Here is a 25188-nt window from a genome sequence, read left to right on the forward strand (position 1 = left end):
AGAGTGGGGCCAGGAGACTGGATGCAGGTCAGAGTGGGGGTGGGAGGTCAGAGTGGGGGTGGGAGGGCAGGGTGGCAGACTGGGTGCAGAGCAGAGTGGGGGTTGGGATGCAGGGCAGGGTGTGAGACTGGGTGCAGAGTAGAGTGGGGGTGGGGGGGCAGGGCAGGGTGTGAGACTGGGTGCAGAGCAGAGTGGGGATGCAGGGCAGGCTGTGAGACTGGGTGCAGGGCAGGCTGTGAGACTGGGTGCAGGGCAGGCTGTGAGACTGGGTGCAGGGCAGGGCAGGGTGTGAGACTGGGTGCAGGGCAGGGTGTGAGACTGGGTGCAGGGCAGAGTGGGGATGCAGGGCAGGCTGTGAGACTGGGTGCAGGGCAGGCTGTGAGACTGGGTGCAGGGCAGGCTGTGAGACTGGGTGCAGGGCAGGGCAGGGCAGGGTGTGAGACTGGGTGCAGGGCAGGGTGTGAGACTGGGTGCAGGGCAGAGTGGGGATGCAGGGCAGGCTGTGAGACTGGGTGCAGGGCAGGCTGTGAGACTGGGTGCAGGGCAGGGCAGGGTGTGAGACTGGGTGCAGGGCAGGGTGTGAGACTGGGTGCAGGGCAGAGTGGGGATGCAGGGCAGGCTGTGAGACTGGGTGCAGGGCAGGCTGTGAGACTGGGTGCAGGGCAGAGTGGGGGTGGGGATGCAGGGCAGAGTGAGGGTGGGGGCACAGTGCAAAGGGGTGGGGGCACAATGCAAAATTCTTTTAAATAAACGAAAAATTTGCATATTGTTTTTTTTATCCGATTAATCGATTAATCGAAAAAATAATCGGCCGATTAATCGATTATTAAAATAATCGTTAGTTGCAGCCCTACAAAATTCTATTTCCCAATTCTCTGATGCATTTATTGCATGTGGTGGTTAGACCTAATAATCGCTAATAATTACATATTTACCACTCCGATACAGTCAAGCCGTGTAATGTCATTTTACAAGCCAGCTCATCTAATGCCATCTGCCTACTGAATGTAGACAGCGTGGGTCTTCTGGTTGAGATCCAGACATCTTTGTTGCAAAAGGTCTAGATACTGGCAGCAGTCACCTAGGGTATTTTGTACAGAATTTCGAATCACACGGCATATTACCTCTCCCTAGACTGCTTCAGCAGCTGTGCTCATTTTTTTCCCTTTTATAGGATATTTCTTCAATGCTCATAAGAATTCATTTTAAGCATTCATTCCAAACGAATCGCTGAAATGTAACTAGATTGTTGCTGTTTTGACAAAGCGGTAGACTGGTACCATATGCATAAAGGAAAATGCAAGAAAATACTAGTTAAGAAAAGAATCCCCAAATTTCAGCAGATACAGTATCAAAGCCGAAGGTATTAAAAAGCGATAAATGCGATTTCTGCTGATTCTACTGATTCTACTGATGTATCAATGTGTGTGTACTGAAGATACATAATTTGACATAATAAAAAAAAAAAACATTTTTAATAAACATCAGAGGCTGGTGTATTTTTCTCATGCTGATTATGCTTACGTTTTATCTATAGATAGATAGACATAGATAGATAGATAGATAGATAGATAGATAGACAGATATCTGTGGATAGTAAATTTACCTAAAATTAGCATTATGAAAAAGCAGTGTGTGTCTTTTTGTGTCATCTGGACTAGCACATAGGGTAGTGCTGGCAATAGTGGTTCTGGGCAATGTTGCCATCCGGTCTTCTTGATTTGAAGGCCATGAGCTGGTGCCAGAACATGTTTTATCTTTTTTTCTGGGTTGCGATTCCACATTTTTTAGGAACCAGTTACATCCTGACTTGGTCCTTTTGCAGTTCTGATCAGAGCGTTATATGCAATTTGCATTGGTGACTGTTAGACAATACTGGATAGTCTAAGTTGTCTGCTTGAGGGCACTTTGGGACATAGCTATCTGGCATGTTTTGCCCCTGGTAGCCAAATCTTGCTGACCCTCCCTTTCTAGTGCATCTTGACCTCCTTTATTTCTTTAATACCATCTATATATATCTCAGATTTATGCTTAAAATATGCAGTGGATGACCGCACTGACGTCTACCTAAGAACCACTCCATACCGCCTAGTTAAAGGTACAGTGACTCGCTGACCACAGGCCTAAAGGACTACTTATTCCAGTAATTGTACTTAGGTTTCGTTATAGTCCTTTGTTTAGTATTTGTCTGTCTCTGGCAAATTGTTTTCATATGCACGTTGTATAAAGAGACTTTGTTTTTAAATCAAACAAATCCATGGAAAGTGCAGCGTGAGTCAGTATTAAAAAAAAAATGTGGATTTGAAACATTTAAGAGAAAAAAAATGTGGCTTCATGACATTTAGAAATGTGCTGTTTTTGCAGCTAAGAATAACTAAAACCTGCTTAAAGGAGAACCGACCCTTATAATAATGATAAGGGGTACCCTATACATTTGGTACATTTTTTTAAACTATCCAGTAGTTCAGTTAAAGAAAACTCCAAAAAAAACACTAAAGTCGCATTAGGTTAGGGGTAAGAGGTCTGTAAGCCACATGGGAATTAGTTAAATTACTGGAGCCATTATTAATTAAGCTGATGTCTATGTTATGATCTATCATAGATGAACTTTGCAGATATCAGCAACTTTATATCATCTTTGGAAAAGGCACATTTACAATTGACAAGGGAGATGTGTTCACTGACCTATTGAACTTTCTTATACTGTAAAATGACTCCATTGAAGACAAGCAAATAAGACTGTGTTCTTGATCGATATCATTAAGGTAAATGCTTTAGATAAAAAAGAAGAAAAAAATAATAATACCGTACTCCCCATAAAAAAGGGAATCATCTAATTCTGTAAAATCTAACGCAGCACCCAGGGGATTACCTGCCAGGATTTGAGATCTTTTCTAATTACCATATAATTATCTGGTTAAGTTTGCCGCACACGCTACTAAACAATATGTTTAATTGTGTATTGACCTGAATTCCCTGCCTTTTAATGACTCCAGAGAACTGGAGTTGGACGGCTCTAACACGTAAGAATTATGTGAATACGGATCCTGAACTGTAATGTCTTCTCTTGGACAGATCTAATTAATATTTTTCTCTAACAGTTAAATGCAATCTATTGTTATAAAGACCAGAGTGTGCATATTATATATATATATATATATATATATATATATATATATATATATATATATACAATTTTAGTCCAGTAGTGTAAATAAAATAATAAAAAATAACTAAGCATTGCAATATAAAAAAATACATTCCATTTTAAGGACATGTTTTCAAGAGTACAGTATTAACTTCCATTTGTCAAGCGAGACATGGGCAGCACTATAGGGGTTAAGGTACATGATAGGGACTGATAATGTACAGGTCACAGCAGTTTAAGGTGGATGTGTATTAGTTTAGCCATTGTGAGAAGAATTTGGGGGGTGAGGGTAGTAATGATGACATTGTTAAAAAAATCTCATGCACATCTCTTTAGATAAATAAGCCAAGTTAAGACTGTAACATGAGGAGAATACATAAATTAAGAGTAAAATCACAGAAAATGTCATATGAAGTTCTGGTAATGTGACAGGAATGCTATGTCTATGTTTAATCCGGTGTCCTTAGTGTTGAAATGGTTGATCATTTTTATTTCAAAAATTATAAATTATAAACATTATAAATATAACGATTATGTCATCACTATACATTATAAATACTTTATATACACTATATGTAAATTGACACCCTTAATAAGTCAATCCCCTAAATTTCTCCATCTCTCTTGCCTTCTTTGATGTCCCTCCTTTCCCAGAGCTCAAAAGGTTTGGTGGGCCACATCCCCAACCACACTGCATTAAACACAAGTGCCCCTCTTTTACTATTTGCAATGTTTGGAGCTATGCCTTAACCCTTGTTGACTTCTACAAATGATGAACCTAATATACCCTGCCTATTGTGTCTTGTAAGAACCTTCATTCAATGTATCTTGCACAGTGTAAATGAAGAATAACAATAATACATTGTTGTCCGATGGACTCTGCTAAGCCCTAGAAAGTATGCGTTTCCTTACGCACCTCAATCACATATAAGCTTGTTTTATCATTTCTCATTAATTATCATTATTTACAAATTATTCAAAAATACATACTAGCTACCCATGAATGCAGCGTTCATATTAGTAACAGTAACTTGTCTTGTGATATTATTATTTATTCTTTTATATAGTGCTATCATATTCCGCAGCGCTGTATCATGGGATGGTAACGCTTACCACTTGTCTGAACTATTCCTCTCAGTTACATGACAGCAAATAGGAGTCATGACATCATGACTTTGACTATGACCTTAAGGTGAGAGTTCATGGCAGAAAAAGGGTCTGTTTGCACATAAAAGCACTGATTTTTGTCGGTAACAGTTTTAATGTATTATGATGACGTCTAAGCTAATTTAATTCACTCCTTCTTTCATGTGCTGCTTTACATTCATTAAGTCAGTTGAAGGGTTTTAATAAAACTGCCAACAGTTGAGGAAAGTACTTATATTTTAAGAAGAACAGCATGGGGACCTAGGGATAACTAATGTCATAATGGAATATTAGAAAACAGTGCATTTTTAATATGTGCTGCCAGGATGAACTCAAATGACGTTCAATAATACTAATATTTACAATACTAATATTAATATTTTGCCCAATCGCGTGTTATGTGTTTTTGGGCAAAACACGCACAGTTTTTTCGGGTATGCATTTGTGTGCTTTATTTCACATGACGCTGTTAATAGAAATGTTCAAGTAAGTAATGAGAATTTAAAATCCAATCTAAGCTTTGTCCTCAAATACAACAAAACCCTTTATCCAAAAAAAAACTAAATAAAAAAATTAAACAAATAAAATGTATTTGAACTAATATGAAGGTGGTAAGATTTTTTTTTTATCTGACTTGTGTTAACTGCCAAATGATAAAAAAATCATATAATATATATATATATATATATATATATATATTAAAATAATATAAAAAAGGTCAAACTGATATTCAAAGATCTTCACATACCCGAATGTTCAGCTGTGAAAAATATAAATATATAAAAAATAAATTCTAATGTGAAAAAAGAAATCCTTATGTAACTAATATTCCGAGACCTCACGAAAATTTCAGTGCGTCATTTGATCGATAGCATGTAGCAAAACCAAATAATGTGTAGCACACTTGAAATCAATTTAATAAAATTCTCATTTGTAACTTATTTGTAAAGCTATGCATGCAGAATGCATGGCAGAGAGGACATTCTGTTACTCGATAGATATTCAGAACTCATCCAGTTGTGCAAATATTTTAATGAAATCTGGGCTGTTTGAATTTAACATTGTCAGCAAAAGAGATTTTAAAAGGCTAATCCTAGTCAAGCACAGTAAATACAAGAAAGCATAATATCTGCATAATTCTACGAAACGGTGGCAGAGGAGAATTCTATGAATTGGGACAGGGGCATTGTGTGTGGCATTATAAGGTCCTTTATAACGAGGGATTTATAAAAGATATATTTATATAATTCATGGATATTATCCAGCAGTGTGTGTGTATATATATATATATATATATATATATATATATATATATATATATATATATATGTAAACCTTTCAGCGTTCAGCCAGGCCACAATATGACTAGGTTCATTCAGCTGAGTAGTAGACTGCTTTATGCTCCCAAAACTAGTAAATTATCAACTAATTAAGAAAAAAAACCAGGAAATAATCTAGTGTACCTTAAATCCCATATTGCATTCCTAGCTTTTATCTCAGTGACGTATTTATATCTAGGAACATTAAAAATAACAATGGGGGCATATATTTAATATACTAAACCATAATCGGCCTAAAATTTCTACATTTAAAAAGCAAAAAGACTTTTCCCAGCTAAAAACATTTATTATTTTTGTAAGTACAAACAGATCCTAGAACAGGGCTAAAATTTCTATAGGGTAAAGAGGGGCAGCTTCCCTAGGCTCCCCAAAGGTTAAAAGGAGCCCTTGAGCCGCCAAGCAGCAATGGCCAAGGGCCCCATCTGCTTGTAGAAGTTAATGTGATGTAATCATGGGGTGACATCTATCAAGAACCCTAATTACAGCCCTGCACGAGAAGTTGGGCTTTTAGAGCCTTCAGAAATTCACAAGTAAGCTGTGACACTCACCCAAGTTTGAAGAAGCTCTTCCCTCAGCTGCTCGGTCCTTGAGCGTTTCTGCAATGCATAGCTGCTGTTCGTGGTACTGTTTAGCCCTCTCCAAGTCTTGCATACATCGTGCTGCATGTCCTAATCCTGCAAAGGCTCGCATCTCTATCGACTTGTCTGATAATTCCTGGGCGAGTTCGAGGACATGGTTGTGGTAAGACATTGCCTTGTCAAAGTTCCGTCTGTAGTGAAAGGCACTGCCAAGGTTGCTATATGCTCGAGCTTCCTCCCGTTTATTTCCAAGTTCCTTTGCGATTTTTAAGTGTTGTTCATGAGAATGAACTGCATTTTCAAAGTCCCCCATGGCAATATAGACTGCACCCATATTGCCTAACTCTCTTGCTTCAGACAGTTCATCTTTGGATTGCTTAGCCAGGAGAACACATTGTTTGTGGCTGGCCAACGCGTTGGGGTAGTCGCCAATAGCTGTATATACATGGCCCAAACTGCTTAATGCAGATGATGCTGCCTGTGGAGATAAGAATCACATTTAAACATGACAAGTACAGCTTTGCTTCCTAACACCATTAACAGCTCCCCTCCAAGTACCCTTAACATTAAGACTAGCAAAAAAAGGATGCATTGCTAGACTTAGTATTTACTAATGGAGACTTGATAAAGGTCTAGTTGACTGCCTCAATGGGTAATTTTGTTCAGTTTTACAGATGAAGGTAAAAGGAAGGGACTTCGGTTAGAAAAAAAGACATGTAAAACAGTAGCAGAAAGAAGAATATTTCAAAGGAGAAGACATGCTAGGACAAGCGGTCACAGCATAAAACTACTTCAGCGAGAGGGTGGTCGATAAACGGAACAGTCTCCCAGTAGAAGTGACTGACGTTAATACAAAAAGGTTGGGCAAGTGACTATGCTGAATGTTAGGCAGGACCAAAGACCGAACAGCGATGATGGGCAAACTAGATGGGCCAAATGGTTCTCATGTACTTTGCATTTTCGGCAAGGCCCGGCACAAAACCAAAGCAATTAAATTGAACTGAAACTAATGTTTGGTAAAAGTAATCAGCTTTGTATCTTTACATGAAATCAGTTTGTCTCTACAAGGTTATCATTTCACCACTAAGTTGGCCTGGCTTGCCTTTACTTCTTGGAGAAGACATTTTTGTTTCATGCAAACCACCCAAGAACATGTCCCTAAAAATGGGCTAGGGGAGTGCAGCGGCAGCGTAAGTGCTGTAATACACTAGAAATATGCCAATAAGTATCCTATCACTTTTTATTGGATGAAACAGTTGAATAAATATGACCTGGTGGTTAATGGAACATACACTTTAGAATTATAGGATTTTATGATGTTATAAATATAAAAGCAACTTAAAACTGTAAAATATTCAAATTCATGAAGCATTTACTTCATGCTAACACAAGACGAATAAAGGGCTAACGTTTCATAGCAAACTACTGGGAATAAAAGAAATACATAAACACACACACACACACACACACATATATATATATATATATATATATATATATATATATATATATATTGGTATTTAGGTATACAAGCTTTATTAATATATTGTGCTTAAATGATATGACCTTCTTACAATCTGTAGCTAATACTGCCAAATGCAACTCATATACAGCAACTCACTAAATACTGGATCAACATCTATATATATGGTGTGGACCTTAAATCTCTTTGAAAAAAAAGGTTATCAGCACTGACCAATAAAGACTAGCCATCGTGACTGCTTTCGACATTTTTTGCTTTTTTGCTTTTTTGCTGACCAATGCTTTCCCTAACCAAGTTGCCACAGACACTACAGATTGTGTACATTATTATTATTATTTTTTATTGTTTTATATACCGCCATCAAATTCCGTAGCGCTGTACAATGGGTAGACAGGACACAACAAGTAGTATGTAACATAACAAATTGACTAACAGAGACAACAGGTGAGGAGGGCCCTGCTCCAACGATCTTACAATCTAGAGGATTTGGCATTTACCCCATTAAATCATACATTTGTTAAAATTAGACACCCCACGGGCAGTTAACATGCCAGTATTTTAACTTAGAACTTAGATTAGACATGACCCATTTCCTTCACTGTAGACAATACAGTAATTGTATGACTAAGATACGTTACAACCTTCCTAAATATTGTGTTGCTTATCTTCAACAATGATCATGTTGACAATTGTAGCATTTCTGTTAATATATTGTTGAATTCCCTTTCCATGGAGAGTAATGAATTTGTTCTGATTTATACCGCAGTTCCCTGTGACACACTGTAGTCCTTCTTGTTACACGTTAATGGACAACTATGATTTCAGTAAAGGATTAAAATTAAGTGTTGCAAGGCTGCAAAAATGTCAGCAAAAGATGTATCCTGGAACTTGTGGATCATCAATGAACCCCTTAGAGCAGGATTGTGGAGTATGATAACTAAAGTCCAACGAGTATTAATAAAAGGTAATAATTCTTGCTGAAATATGTTTTAGTACACCCTTAATCAGTGGCCGTGTGAGGAGCTTATCTCTGCTCTTTCATGGGCAACAATAAAAATTAAACACCTAAATTAAATTGAAGTAGTAGAAATTATGCATTTTTATGTAGAAGCAATGAAAATGTTCCAAGAAAAATAAAGAGAAATTATTTGACGACATATTTTAAATAAAAGCCAGTGTGATATGACTTTCAATCAACATTACACAACAGAAATGTATATTCTTTATATAAAAGGCAAAACATCAACTGCACTCTCTAGTCTTAGGCAAGGCCGCCATCAGGGGGTACGCCCGGTACTGGTTTACCAGGCCTGGCCGGTCGAGTGGGGCCTAGTCTCCCTGTTGTAAGAAAGCAGGCAAGCCGGGCCCTGTGCTTAGCCAGAGAGGCGCACTGAGGCAGGCAAAGCGGGAACACGGAAGGTGCATGATAACGGGGTGAGGGTCACATGACCCCGCTATAGTACAGAGGTTCGTAAGATCACTTCAAAGGAATACACCCTCCAATACGCACGATGAGGGATGCAGCGTTAGTTCCGGGAGGGTAAATTAAGAGATGCGATGGATAATAACTATGTGGCAAGAAGACACATGACTGAGTCCTAAGTATTTAGAACAAACAATAAATAAATGTACTTCTTGGCACAGAAAATAAGTGCCATTTTTCATGTGTAACTCTAAGTGTGCTAGGCTTCTGGAAAGTAGCGGATTAATAAGCGCACAATCTTTCTGTTGCAAGAAGGAGTGGTAACAGATTAGCCATAAAAAACAATTTATAGCTAATTAAGACACGGAAGTTGGCGAGATGCGATACCTTTACCAGCTTTCGAAAATTGAGAAACTACACTAGGTTTTCCTGAGGCAATTTAATTACAACATTAAAGCTGACAAATTGTAATGACTGATTGGGCTGTAAAATCAATATTATTTTTGCTTATTTATTTAGGTAAAGTGATAGGTTTCCATTTAAACGAAATTATAACTGGGTAATTTTCAACATAGCTAAGATGCTGACAAACTTTACATGTCTTTTTCATTTTGTTAAATAAAAAAGCATGTTTTAACCAAGTTTTATAGGATCAAGCCTCCTACGGACGTAACAATAATCATTAACGTGCATCCAAACTGGGAAAAGGTTCGGTTTATGATACATAATAATATATTATTGGACACATTAGTGGCTGCTGCCAAGTGAGATAATATTGGTGGCTTTCTGCAAGGCATTCATACATTCCCTGTGACCACCCTGTTATTACATTACATTTAACCCTTTAAGACACAGAGGATGAGGACATGAAGGAGGGTGGCCACAGAAGGACAGCAAGGGGCGCTGCTCAATGCCCAAGGTGAATACATTACTAACAGCAATCTAATGTCTGTGCCGACAGCTCCGCTTTTATCGCCTTCCAGAAGAGTTGCTCTTTATAATTCTCACTGTGTTATATTAATATAAAATGTGTATAAATAATAAATGGAATTATACGTAGCAATTTAAGATCATATCGTTGCAAACATTATTTTGCATGGTTTACATAGCGTCTCAACAGACCCACACTGTATACCGCTATGCAGTTGATTAACTAACCAGAAATAATGGCAAGTATATGACTGCTTAAAATACATTAATTAGTAGACTAACTATTATTAGAATTAATTAACGCATACCAGCTATCACATGGTGATGACCTTACAGGTAAGTATAAGACACAATTTAAAAGCCATTATCCAAATTAGGCAGTATTTGACACTTAATCATAATAATTTTGCATACAATTAAAATAGTGATAACAATATTAAAGAAAATATGTATGCATGGATTAGATGGTTTAAACATGGAATATAATCCACAAAAGACAATGTTTGATGTCTGAAATGAAACAGTTATAAGACACACATTTGTTTCTTTTAGTTTTATCTGCTAGGTCATCGAGAAATAGAGAACACATGAGCATTAACGCTGTCCATTTATAAAACCGCACAAATTATAACAAAAAATCTCCTGTATTGACCATCGTAACCTGGCATTAGCTACATCACCATTTGGCCAGCTGGACATAAACCCTTCTTTTCACACTGAGTTTAAAGATGAACTGGATAGCAGCCCATAGCTACCATGATAGCTTCCTACCTCAAAATGATATATCTCTTGATCCTTGCTCCCTTCCCAATCTGCCTTGCCAGCATGACTGACTTTTTTTCTGAATGGTGCCTGGGCAAGCATCTGCTAGTAGGCATAAACACCCCTAAAATATCTCCAAATGCAAACCTATCTCAGCCGTCATCCAGTTTATCAGCTCTTCTCTTCATCCCACCTCACATTTTTCTTCTAGCCTTTGACAGGTAAAATTCTCAGGGGAAGTAAAACCAAAACACAGTAACTGCAGGACATATAGAAGACCAACTAAGGTCCCTAAGGAATACATGGTCCATGGGCAGCTGGCTCTTTTCACATTTCTTTAATCCACAGACCACCTTAACATTTCCTGAGTATACTGAGATACGTCTTCATAAATTTACACCATCAATGACTCCTAGAATGGAGAAATAAAAGCAAAGACATCTAAGCCACAAAATATCTTACTTCTCTATCTTCCAACAGTTTCATTGCCCTACCTACCCTACATATTCACACATAAGGCCCTTGAATGTTTTTTTCCTGGGGTAGTATCAAATATTCTATTACAATGGGGATGAGATTACATCAGTAAGCAGTCATGTTTATGCATATTCCTAAATGTTATTTTATACAAAAAAAACTTTTAAACCTGATTCAAATGGCAGTCCTCAACTCCTGCATTCATTATTTTAACCTTTTTTTATGGAATACATGTGCATTATGTCTAGAGACCCTTGCTAATAGAAATCACATCATTTTAGTTATTTGGATAGACACATACTGCTTTCAAAATGATACCTTGAAGGGTCCCTTAGAGCAATTCATCTTCTGCATATGGATTATCCCTATACTGTATATGGGATTCACAAAGAGATGGAGATTATTAGAGCAAAAAATTTAAAAAAAACATGCAAGAAAACTTCCAAATGAATTGCAGACTGTCAATGACGGCTAAGAGCATACATTTCCGCTTCACTTGGTTTGTATTTTTAGTGGCAAAATTATGCCATAATAATCAGTGTAGCCCATGAATAATTCATAAGAGCAATTTGGTTAACCTCGGTGTCAATGAAGAAAGCAATTAAACCAGAAATGTGTAAAACAGAAAGATGCATGTTACTTTAAATAGAACAGACTTGGTCTAAATTAATTGTAATGATCACAATGTGACATTTCAATGCTTCCAGAAAGCCATTTATGGAACCTTTGTAATTAACTGTTTATATGTGAGAACAAAACGTAGACTTTAGCTATGTAGCGCATAAATATCCAATGTCCATTGGACTTTATCGTGCTGTACATGGGTCACAAATGCAGTGAGGTTGGGAGTCTGTTAAATAAAGGTGTAATTCTTCTAAAATTTCTATTTACTGAATGTGGCTCAATGAAGTAGCTAACTCATTAGGGTTTCCATACACTTGGGACCTATCACAATCAATGGCAAGTGCTTCATCGGGTTGGCCAAAGTCTTCTATAGAAACCGACAAAGATCTACACAGGCTGGGTTAAACAGTGGTGTGAAGCATAGTGGACGTCCATGGATTGAGTTAAACGCCAAGTCTGCCTTATAAAGGTCCAAACATAACTTATATTGTCTGTTTGTTTCTTGCTTTGTGAATACCTTGAGATGAAATGTTTCATTGCCTTAAAATTCACCCATTATGCTTTCAGAATAAACCCTGTTTGCTAGTTAACTTTTGTTTCTGTGAATCTTTTTTTTGGTAAAAAATGACATATCTTATTCCAAAGCTCTGTATTAACATTTAACCCCTTAATGACAAAATGCATGTTTTTCAATGGGTTTTGGGACCGCCCATTGTCCTTAAGAGGTTAAAAAAAGCCACTCATTTAAATCATTGTGTCAGGAAGAAGTATCCTTATTTTTGCATATTGTCCGTTTTCTAACATTTTGCCTAAACTTACAAAGTAACCTGTTTCTACTCCCATCTACAGTCTAGCAGCCCCTGCTTATATTATTCCAAGGTCCAAAGAAGTCTGTCGCAGAGCATCTTGGCCAATAAATAAGTGAGCATTGCCGTGACATCCCAAGTTCAACTTAATCTTTTGCTTGCCGACTTTTTATGTCTCTCATTGGCAGGTAATATTTTTTGGACTGGAGATGACCTCCTGTTTCAGGCGGAATAAAAAGAAAATATACTATAGGACTGTGACCGTGACATATTTGTTGAGGTGGACCATTGTCTTCCTAATAAAGTCAGAGGAGTCCCATTTTATTTCTTGTGTCCAATGACATTCAATGACCTACTGTCACTGTATAAGATAATTAGGGCTATATACCATGATGACTTCAAAATTTTTATTTTCTTCCCTGAAAAAACATTCAGTAATGACTGCGGCTATAATAGGTCACCATAGTCTATTCATATCACCCAAGAGAGACATATAATGGTCATTGCAGAATAGGTTCACGGTAGGTTTAGTTGGTTCGTTGGTTACTTTGTTCTGTATATACTGTATATATATACTGTATATTTTATATTGTTTGGGGATTCGTTTAAAGAAGGATCAATGAGGTATTTGTGTTTTAATAGATATTTCTAGTTTCCCCAAATTAACTCAACAGATAACTTGACCTTTACTAAACAGACTGTCACACTGGGATGTGGTAACTGAATCCAATAATAAAAATCACCTGCTAAGTATGTTAATACTATTTTTTAGTTAATTATCCATTTTTAAGTTCAGATTTATATCTATAAAAACAGAGGTGTTTATATATTACATTGTGTAAGAAAAATACACTTTACTATGTGTACAAATATGATAAAAGCCATTCTCTCTATCCATCCCTCTCATCCTACTCCCTAAAACAAAAGTTGCCCTCTTTGGCGAATTGAAATGTTGAGAGGTATGGAACTATACCAAGTCAAGCAGCCCAAGCAGGAATTCACCCACTTCCCATATCAGCATTATTTGCAGACTGCACACGTTTCTAGTAGTAGAGATTGCATAAATCTATATATTTCTATAAAGCTATTTTTACAAATATCTGAGTAATTAGTACTTTCAAACATGTGATAAGGTAGTAAGATGACAGTCCCCACATATAGCGCAAGAAAATGAATACTAATAGGAACAAATCCTAAATATTTTGTATACAGGTGTTGAGGATCCATGTAATAAATTATGCTTGTACTCTTTAATTGTGTAAGTAAGGTGAAAAGTCCACAAGGTTTTCTTGTTTTAATATAAGCTAAAGAATTTTTAGCTGGGGCGTGGCTGGCCCGGCGAAGAAGATGGCTGCCTGATCTGTTTGCTCCGCGCCGCCCGCCCTGAGATTCGCAGACACTCCGGCGTAATTCGCAATGGGCCGCACTAAAAAGGGTCCCCCGGAGCCGACTACCCCGGCGTCTAGCGGCAGATCTCAACCCGCGTCGCTGAGGGGCTATTTTACCACTCCGCAGCTGCTGCAGACTCAGCCGGAAGACTCCAACATGGCGCAGACTCCCGCCTGCTCTGGGGCCTCGGAGGATGGAGATTCCCTGCTGCCCGCAGCCAGTGCCTCGGGACCGCCTTCGCCTGAGTGGCGCCGACTTTTTTCGTCTCTGCCCACAAAGGACGACTTCAGTCTCCTCGTGGCAGAAGTCAAGCAAACGGTCCGGGCCGAAGTCGCGGCCTTGCGGGCTGAGGTTTCCCGCCTTGACGAGAGGGTCACCAGTGTTGACGCCAGGACCGGGGAGGTCGAACGCCAGCTATCGGCCCACTGCCGCTCCTGTTCCCATCAGATGGCGGATTTATTTTACCATCTGGAGGACCTCGATAACCGAGGGCGGCGGTCCAATATTCGGGTGCGGGGTCTTCCTGAAGGTGAGCGACCTGAGGATCTTAGGGCGAGCCTGGACAGACTCTTTTCCCTGATTCTGGAGTGGCCTGCAGACCCTGGGAGGAAACCTATAAAATTTGATCGTGCCCATAGAGCTCTGCGCCCCAGCGGCGGCCCGGGAGACCCCCCCAGGGACATAATTTGCTGTCTCCACAGCTACTCGCTGAAGGAGGAGATAATGTTGAAGGCCCGCGCACGCCGGTTTTGGGCCTTTGAGGGGCATGAGGTTTCCCTCTATCATGATCTGTCCCACTACACGCTGTTGGCCAGGCGGGCCCTACGCCCTGTGACTGCCGCGCTTCAGGAGCGGAAGATCGCGTACCGGTGGGGTTATCCTTTTGCCCTGGTGGCCCGTCTGGGCCCCCTTACAGCTACCATCCGCAGGCCTGCGGACGTTCGACCCTTTCTGCTGGAGCTGGACCTGCCGCCGCTTGAGGTACCCGACTGGACCGCCCGAGATGCGGATTTTCGCCGACGCCGTGCTGGTTCAGCGCAACGCGGGCCCCAGCGGGCCAGACCTCCTGGACGGGCTCTGAGGGACAGGGACCGTGACCAGCCGCCGAGGGAGTGACTGATGCCGGCCACTTTCCGGTGGTGACCCCGTGGAGGCTCCTCTGTATCCTTCTTTGGCCGACTACGCCAGCCTGGAAGCGGGACTTGTTATTACCTGCGGACTTTCGTTTTATTTTACCGCTGTGTACCCGTGGCTCGTGTGTGACTTTATTTTTATTTCTTTTTCTTTTTCCGCGTCGTTTTTATTTTTCCGCATCGTTTTTGTTTTTTATTATCTTGGTGCATTTGGGACTGGGTTCGTGTGCCTGCCCCTTAGGTGTGTTGGTGCTTCGGGGGTCGCTCTGCTGCCCTGCGGCCGCCCCGATGCTCGCCGCGTGTCGCTCGGACCGACCGTGTTACTCGCACGCGCTGGCCCTCGGGGCTCGCGCTGGTTTCGGGGTGTGCAGGGCCCGATCCGCCCCTTGTTATGTCGCTCTGCCGCGCGCTGCCCCATGCCATCCTGCCCATGTCCCTCCTGGTGGGGTTGGCACTGCCGCCTTGAGTGACGTCTCCGCTGGCGTTTGTGTCACCCCTGGGGTGCGATCTCTTGCGGTGTGTTGGTCCCCTGGCGCGCCTGCTCCGGGACGCCCCCAGCTTGGCCCACGGGCAGTCCTTTGCTCTCACTACACTACACAACCCGTTCGTCGTTTTTTTTTTTTTTTTTTTTTTTTTTTTTTTTTTTTTTTCTTTCCGGCCGTTGACACGTATGCTTCCTCTACTCCGGGGGCCGCATTTGTAATGCATAATTCTGTGTATTGCGTTGCCCAAGAATTTGTTATTTGTTCTGTTATGGTGTTGTCTGTTGTGTCTGTTTCGGGCGGGTGGCGGGGCGTTCTGTGTTTTGGCGGCACTTGGTCTACCTGCGGAGCCTTTGCCGCTTTCTGGAATTCTTCGCCCGCCTCGTTCTCTACCCCACGGGGCTTGGTGTCGTTGCCCGTTCTCTGGGGACCCCGTTCGCCTCCCTAGGGGGGTTGGGGTCTGCCCGGTACTTGACACATTACCCCACACACTACATTTCCCACTAATATTACATAATCCCCCCCCCCGTCCCTGTTCTCCTCCCCACCGTCCTTTCCGCCCTCCCCTCTTTTTTGTCTCTACCCCCGCGGCACTGAGGCGTCGCTCCGCATACCGACTGACATGGCTTTCCGACCAGCCCCGCTGACCATTTATTCTGTTAACGCACAGGGTCTTAATATACCCGAAAAACGGTCCAGGGCTCTGAGAGAATTTAAGGCGCATGATGCCTCCGTGGTACTGCTTCAGGAGACCCACTTCAAGGGGGGGCAAGCCCCTAGTCTAAAGAATTCCCACTACCCTTTGGGATATTTTAGTAACAATCCGGAGTCCAAGACTAAGGGGACGGCTATACTATTTTCTAACAGGGTCCCGTTCGTTGTTAAGGATACTCTCCTTGACCCCTCGGGCCGTTTCACCTTCGTTAAGGGCTACATTGCTGAGGTTCTCTACACCTTTGCTAGCGTGTATCTTCCTAATCGGGCTCAGCATGTGGCCCTCCGCTCTATCGTGGCCTCGCTCGCCACTTTTGGGGAGGGCCTTGTGATTCTGGGGGGGGATTTAAATGTCCCTCTTCGCCCGGAGGTCGACACTTCCTCGGGCTCCAGTTGTGTCCCGGCTAACCAGTTGCGCTCGGTTCGCAAACTCCTGACTGAGCAGCGCCTGATTGACTGCTGGCGTTCTCTGTACCCGACTGCCCGGGACTTCACTTTTTACTCTTCCCCTCATGCTTGCTACTCCCGACTGGATTACATCTTTCTCTCTCAGACTCACCTGGACTTGCTGCAGGCGGCCACGATCCTACCGATGACCTGGACAGATCACTCTCCAGTTTCCATTACGCTAGACTCTCCGTTGTGTAGGCCCCGGGAGTGGACGTGGCGACTTAACGACTCTTTTCTACTGGACGAGGCGCTTGTCTCACAGACGACGACGGAACTGCAACGTTACTTTCAGGACAATGCTACGCAGGGGCTGTCCCCTCTGGTGGTGTGGGAGGCCCATAAGTGTGTGCTGCGAGGTTTCTTTATTCAACAAGGTACGCAACGAAAGAGGGCGCGCGCGCGGGAGATTGATAGGCTTACTGTTCGAATTCAGCAGTTGGAATCCCTGCACAAGGATACTCTTGATGAGGCGGCCTACGCGGATCTGACCTCCCTCAGGGGCCAACTGTCTGACATTCTCAACTCTAAGTTTCGTCGGGCTTCCCTGTATAGTCAGAGATTTTTCAGTGAGCACGGTAATAAGTGCGGTAAGCTGTTGGCCAAAATGATAAACCCACTTAAGCGCAATACGCACGTGCACCGGGTCCGGACACCTGCGGGGGATTTGTCCCATTTCCCCTCTAAGATAGTGGATGCGTTTCATGCGTATTACTCCTCTCTTTATGGTTCGTCCCAGGTTTCCGATGAGGGTGCCAGTCATGATAAGCGGGTCCGCATCAACAGTTATCTTGCGGAGCACGGTGTGCGCAAACTCACCCGTGAACAGGCGGAATCTATGGAGGCGCCGTTCTCGGCTGAGGAGCTCTCCGCGGCTCTGAAGGCCACCCAGCGGGGTAAGTGTCCGGGTCCGGACGGTCTGCCCCTGGGGTACTACCGTACGTTCTCGGCGCCCCTTTTCCCACACCTGCTTGCCGCGCTCAATGCCATCCGGGGGGGACTTCGGTTTCCCTCCCAGTCGTTGGCGGCCACGATCGCGGTCATTCCGAAGGAGGGCAAGGACCCTGGTCTGTGTCAGAGTTACCGCCCGATCTCGCTCCTCAATGCCGACTTGAAGCTTTTTGCTAAAATGCTGGCGTTGCGTCTGGGTCGGTTCCTCCCGCTGTTGGTTCACCCGGACCAGGCTGGCTTTATCCCTCGGCGAGAGGCGCGTGATAATACTATTAGACTTCTCTCTGTCATCCATAAGGCGCGGGCGGAGGCGCGCCAGATTTTACTGTTATCGACCGACGCGGAGAAGGCCTTTGATAGGGTGGACTGGGGTTTTTTGGAGGCTACCCTGGAACATCTGGGTCTGGGCCCATCCATGTTGGCCTGGATTGGGGCTCTCTATTCCTCGCCTACTGCTCGCGTGCGGGTTAATGGGGCTCTCTCTCCCCCCATAGCGATAAGGAACGGGACCAGACAGGGCTGTCCCCTGTCCCCGATGCTCTTTGCGCTGTCCCTGGACCCTTTTTTGGAGGCTGTCCGTTCGGACCCGAACATCTTGGGGTTGCGGGACGGTGATCGACATCATAAGGTGGCGGCATACGCTGTTGATCTGCTGTTTATTGTAGACCGTCCCAGTATTTCACTCCCGAATATTCTTGAGGCTTTTCGCCTCTACGGCGCGCTGTCTAACCTTAAGATAAATTATTCGAAGTCCGAAATTTTAAATGTCTCCCTGCCCCCTCGGTTGGTGTCCTCGCTTATGCCTTGCTTCCCCTTCCGGTGGTGCACGGAGAAGCTTAAGTATTTAGGGATTTGGCTGACTGCCGATCCCGCGCGGCTTTATCATGTTAATTTTACACCCTTGTTAGCCGTTCTGTCTGAGGATCTGCGGCGGTGGACGCCGCTATATCTCTCCTGGATAGGCCGGGTGAATGTTGTCAAGATGAACCTTTTGCCTCGGGTGTTGTATCTGTTCCAGACGCTTCCGATTCGGATACCGCGGGACTTTTTCAAGGTTCTCCGGTCTCTGGTGTCTAGGTTTGTCTGGGGCAATAAGAGCCCTCGGCAGCGGTTTGCCCAGCTCACGAGGCCCAAATCTGCGGGCGGGCTTGCCTTGCCTGATTTTCATGCGTATTACCGTGCTGCCCACCTCCTTCGCATCTTGGAGTGGCATACCCTGGGTCCCCTAGCTAAGCCGTGGGTCGATCTGGAGATTGGGGGGATGCGGGGCCGTATATACCATGCCTTGTGGGGCCCGGGTGGCGGCCACGGCGGCATTTCCCATCCTTTTGTACTGGCGACACTGGCGGTTTGGCGGGAGGTGTGCCTGCGCGCTCGCCTGTCTACCGCGCCGTCGCCGTTGCTGCCCCTCTGCGAGAACCCGGACTTTGCTCCGGGGCGGGAGGTGGGCCGGTTGGACTTCCTCGGGGTTCCTGCCCCTGTCCGGGCCCGGGCGCTGCTGGAGGGGGGCGGGCTGCTCCCCTTGCGCTCGTTGCTGCGGGGGCGCGATCCTACGTGGTCGGAGCGCTTCACGTACCACCAACTTGGGCACTATCTCTCTACCTTGCCGCATGGGGACCGTCTCCACCGGCCCTTAACGGGCTTTGAAACCTTGTGCACGGGGGCCCGGCCACCGGAGAGGGCCATCTCCTTGCTCTATTCCTTGCTGATGACTGTGACCTCTGCGACTCGACCGTCCTTTTGTGAGACCTGGGAGACCGTCTGTGACACTCGACTCTCTGACAAGGACTGGGATAAGATATTCGTTTTCACCCACAAGAGCTCGAGGGCCACTAAGACGCAGGAGACTAACTATAAACTGTTGACACACTGGTACAGGACGCCGCAGCGTCTTCAGCGTATGTTCCCGGGTACGTCTGACAGGTGTTGGAGGTGCGGTGGGGATGTGGGCACGATGTTGCACATCTGGTGGTCCTGTCCCTTGCTGCAACCTTATTGGCGGGAGGTTCACCGGGTGATTTCGGAGTTGTCAGACTCTCCCCCTCCTTTCCGTCCTCTGCCCATGCTCTTGCACCATACGTCTCACTCGATCTCTCATTACAAACGGTCGGTGGTCCGACATCTCCTTGACGCTGCTAAAAGCCTTATACCCTTACACTGGAAACAGCCTTGCCCTCCCTCTCGTCGGGACTGGGTGGCAAGGGTGGAGGAGATCAGGAGGGTTGAGGATCTCTCCGCCTCGACCCCGAAACTTAGGGAGGCCTATATGGCCACGTGGTTTTACTGGATGTCCTCGGTTGCTGGGCACGATGTGTAGTTGCCTAGTTTCGCCCGGGGCCGCCCGGCTACTCAGCGGGCCGATGTTCATGGCCGCGAGTTGCCCTGACTTCTTGATTTCTGTTCTCCATTGTTCCTGTGATGGGTGTTTGTAATGCTGTTTGCGTGCTGGTATACGTCTCTGACTGTACTTCTGATATGTACCTTGCTATGTATTTTTGTGTTCCTCTGTTTCATGCCGCGGTTTCCCTGATTCCCCCTTGCCCTCCCTCCCCTTTTTCCTTCTGTATCCCTGCCCTACCTCCTTCCTTTATGTTTTTGAAAAATTCAATAAAAATCTGATTTTGAAAAAAAAAAAAAAAAAAAAAAAGAATTTTTAGCTTATGGATTGTGCATTCTTTTAGAAAAAAAAAATAATTCTAAGTATATATGCTTTGGTGTACAATTTTATGAAATAGCTGTATAGTAAGCGTGACAAAACAGATAACATCTAATGCGTAACCACATCAATATCAAAATATTAAAATGAATATTTAAGTACATAGCTCAAGGGGATATATTCAAAAACAAATAAATTAAAGCTAATGTAACGAAATCACAGCATGATGAACACAACTGATGCAGCAGGAATTTGTACATTTTCAGTGAAGCATGGGCTTAGAATGTGTTATGTTACAAGAATACTCTTAATATTTTGGACACAGTCATGTGAAAAAGAAAGTACACCCTCTTTGAATTTTATGGTTTTACATATCAGGACATAATAACAATCATCTGTTCCTTAGCAGGTCTAAAAATTAGGTAAATACAACCTCAGATGAACAACAAAGCATGTGTCATATTACACTGTGTCTTCAATCAGTCACCAAAAATAAAGCAAAAATGGAGAAGACGTGTGAAAAACTAAGTACACCCTTATTACTTCCATAGTAGCAGTAGCAGACAGGTGGTGCTAATCAAATGCCCTTGATTAATTCAGCAAATGTGACAACATCTATAAAAGCCAATTTATTTGCAGTTTGTTGGTCTGTAGCATTTAGGTGTGTGTTAACACAATGTCAAGGAGGAAAGACAATAGTCATGATCTTAGAGAAGCAATTGCTGCTGGTCATCAATCTGGGAAGGAATATAATGTCATTTCCAAAGAATGTAAAGTCCTACATTCTATGACAAGAAGGATTATTCAGAAGTGGAAAGCATTCAAGATAGTTGCCAATCTTCCCAGGCATGGATGGCCCAGCAGATTCAACCCATGGTAAGAAATTACATCTCACACTCTACAGGCCTTGGTTAGCATTTTAGATGTTAAAGTTTGAGATACTAAAATTAGAAAAAGACTGAACAGGTATGGTTTGTTTGGAACCAAAATATATAGAGACACATTCTAACAAAAAAATAATGTTAATTATAAGATAACACTATGCCATTACATGCATTTATGTGGGGAGAACAGAGTGAGGAAATGGTGGTTTTAAACTTTACAATTAGCTTATTATCCACTTGGCATTTATGTAACTTTCATGACATTTTTTGTTTTCTGTTGCAGTTATAAAACAAAGATTTAAGCAGATACAGACTGCTGCCAATCAGAAACCATGCCAATACTTACCAGTGCATGCTGTTAAATATTATGTTCCAAGCACAAGGCATTCATATTAAATTGGAAATGTTTATGATGAAATGCATAATCTTGGGACCATGTTGTTATATTGCATGTTATAATTTTCTTTTCAGGTCTATTTTCAAGGCAGAAAATGGTATATTTGTGGAAGGCAGGTATTGATCAGAATAAAAAAAGCTTCACTTTAAACGTGTATTAATTATTTGGAATGCGCAACGTACAAACATACTAATGGTAGTTGTCTTTAAGAAAGGTTGGATAATTTTTTTTTTAATGGTAGTATTTACCAGTATATATATATATATATATACTGGTAAATACTACCATTAAAAAAAAAAATATATATATATAGGGTTCCGTAGGCTTGCAAATTGATTCTAAGTAGTCTCTTATATTAAGTCAACAAATAAGTTGTACTCCAAATGCAAATATAGTCCATTAAGAGTATTCTCGTATTTTATTAAATATCTATTTATAAAGACTATTTAATAAAGGAAGACATGGTCAGTGAAGTTGGTATGCACTATTTTGCACAAGTACACATTTAACTCCTGCACAGTAATATGAAGCATCCTTTTCCATCTTTGAAATGCAGTGGCCGCACTGATTGCCAGGGTAAATACATTGTTTTGATGTTCTAAAAGTTGAAATACCTGCGAGACTTCCATAGCATTTAGAAAGTTAAATAACATGCAATACATTATGAAAATCCTCCTAAAGTCTAGGATTACAAGGAAAGCAAGATAAGACATGCCATCTAAGATTTACTTGGAAAAATAATTATATGTGTTTGAAATTGATAAGTGGAAACTTAGAAAAGGGTCAGCTGGTTTAAGGAAAAGCTATGTACTAAAATGTATGGAGGTGATCTGTCTCCACACATGAACCACTGGCCACTGCTTGCAAAATGGCTAACCTGCTTTGGTGGGTATGTCTATATGTATGTTATAATTGTCCCCTGCAAACAAGGGGCAGTCCAGGACTTGCCTCACGTTGCTTGTATATTGGAAGAGAGCTACTTAAGAAATAAAAGCTTCCTTAATCACATTCAACCTGAGGCATGGCAATCAGTTTGTTCTGGAACATTCCCAATTTGTAAAGTATTGTACATTATACAATTTCCAAACAAAGGATGTGACAAAAAACTGTCAAGTCCTACAAGTGTAAGAAATAATGTTTTGTTTACTATGCATGCTTAAATCAATGGCGTGTGGAACAGCCAATGCAAGAATTCAGCCTGCTTCCCTCATGCCAACATTTCCCTCTGGCTCAGGTCCTATACACATGGTTGTGAAACATAATCCAATTGTCATTCTGCTTGGAGACTGGAACAATGGTGATAGCAGATACATTTATATGCAGGCCTTTTTCTATCCTAGTTTCTTTTTTTAATCTACAATGTATAACAATCGAAAAGTTTTCTTCTAGTCTTCTCCAATAAAATGTGTTCAAGTTATCAGCATATGTGGAAACTTCACAGAGTCATAGAGTCGGTTTCTTCTTTCTCCAGGTAGAGGCATGGCATTTGGCCACGTAAAGGCTGCCTAGACTAGCCCCATTCCCACACATGATTAGTCCCAACCCTTCACAAATCCAGTCCCCAGGAGAGGGAGTGCTCCAGGTAGACTACCTTGGGAAATCCGTAGGTACGCCTACAACACCACCCCAAAAACATTGACAATGATACAAGTCAATTTCCAAAACTTACAATATTACGACAAAATCACGGCAAAGGCAACACAAGTTTGACTGTAGCATTTACAGAGCAATACTTAAACAGTCAAGTATCTAATTGGGGTAATTCTCGAGATCTAAAATACAAAATGACCACTGAATATCTGGACTCTGTGACACTGATCATATGTTCATGATTACATATAATAACTAAAATTATTGTAAGAACGAGCTGCAAGATAAGGTTAACTTTGTAACAGAGTAAGGTTTTGGGGCCCTTATGACATTTAATTGTTTGCATGTGGTGACTGAAGCAATAAAAATAGTTGTGTTTCCTCTGTCCTTGTTATTATCTGAATAGAAACTCTTAGAATCTAAAATATACCATTCATAACACCAAGAGACCTCCCAGAGCCTGAGAAATTTAGCCTCATGTTTGCTGGGTAATGAAAAATATAAATCAAAACGGTCCCTGCGGTATTCCGCGATGTATGCACTAAAGACACGGCAGCTTCTGATTGGCTATTAAGGACACCGCTGGTTATGGATAGGCTGGTTTTGTCACCATATGTAAGACATGTGAGGCTGCAACAATGCCAGTGCTTGCACATAATACTTAAATTTTACTGGTGGCATCTAAGCTGAGATAGTTCTTACAGAACATGCAGCACTAGCAGTATGAAAATATGTTTGCAGATGTGTTGATGGTTTTCTTGGCTTTTAGACCTCAATTAGATTGTACGCTTTTAGATCTAATCTTGTCTCTTCTTCTGGTATATTAATGTAGAAAAAGCATGTAAGACATAAGAAGGTCTTATTTGGTCCTTATGCTGTTATATGTGTATACACATAAAATTATGTGTAATGTAATTGTTTTTTTTGTAATTTACATACCTAGGAATTCACCAGGTTTGACCCATAGTCTCCGGTTGAATCCCTGCCTCCCTAGGTCAGTTCCTTCATTGTTTCGGCAGAGGACACCGTTGCCACTAAAGGCTGTCTAGGTCTAGTCTTGCCCCCAGAGCCAGACTGGAGATGACTGAGTGGCTCAGGCACTTTAAGGCTGGTGGCTGCCAGCGGCACATTGCGTTTTTTACTCATGCAGCATGCAGCCATGTATGTCTAGCCGGTGGCAATACAGCTGCTTACCAAGTTAGGTCTTGGACCAAGCTGCACATTGTTGTATGTGCATGTGCACATTTTACTTGTGATTTCAGATACAAAATCTCTGGCATTATTACCCCATTAACTGTGTGTCTAAGCATTAGGAGCTGGGTCTCATTGTACGATTTTTATTATGCATGACATGCTACCTTCTAGGCTGTCTGAGCAGATAAATGCTGACCATGGCATATATATATATATATATATATTGATTAAAAGTGACTTGCTTTCCAATGGGAGCCATCAGTATCCTTTTGGCACTACAGAGAATACTTTACATAAAAAAAATTTTCTGGCAGCTTTTCAAGCATACAAACCAGGTTAACATAATAAAATATATTTTTATTGTTATTCATTAATTTACATTGGATCATATATAAAATGTCTCTTCTAATTCCCTTTACAACTCCAGATTAGCTCCTACAAAAGTAACTATATTACAAGGCTCTCACATGTCTGTCGATCAAAACAGAATCCTTATTACAGAAGCCATTCATGATTTTCATTCAACGTGAAAACAGAAATGAATGTAATGAAGTTTTGACAGATCATGATACATAGTTGTTTGTGCCTCTATCAGAAGTTAGATTAACCTGTCAGTGAATATTTAGTGGAAAAA

The 25188-nt window shown here is 42.1% G+C and overlaps 1 protein-coding gene across 1 annotated transcript in view; it reads right to left on the bottom strand.

The window, feature by feature from the left end:
* The window catches only part of TTC28 (tetratricopeptide repeat domain 28), a 146764-nt gene that overhangs the window by 93596 nt on the left and 27980 nt on the right, over positions 1-25188 (bottom strand). Inside the window, exon 5 of the mRNA XM_053452234.1 lies at positions 6183-6690. Within this exon, the coding sequence (XP_053308209.1) occupies positions 6183-6690 (508 nt within the window). The remainder of the gene's footprint in view (positions 1-6182; positions 6691-25188) is intronic.

The sequence above is a fragment of the Spea bombifrons genome, chromosome 1, assembly GCF_027358695.1.
Source record: "Spea bombifrons isolate aSpeBom1 chromosome 1, aSpeBom1.2.pri, whole genome shotgun sequence".
Taxonomy (NCBI): Eukaryota; Metazoa; Chordata; class Amphibia; order Anura; family Pelobatidae; genus Spea; species Spea bombifrons.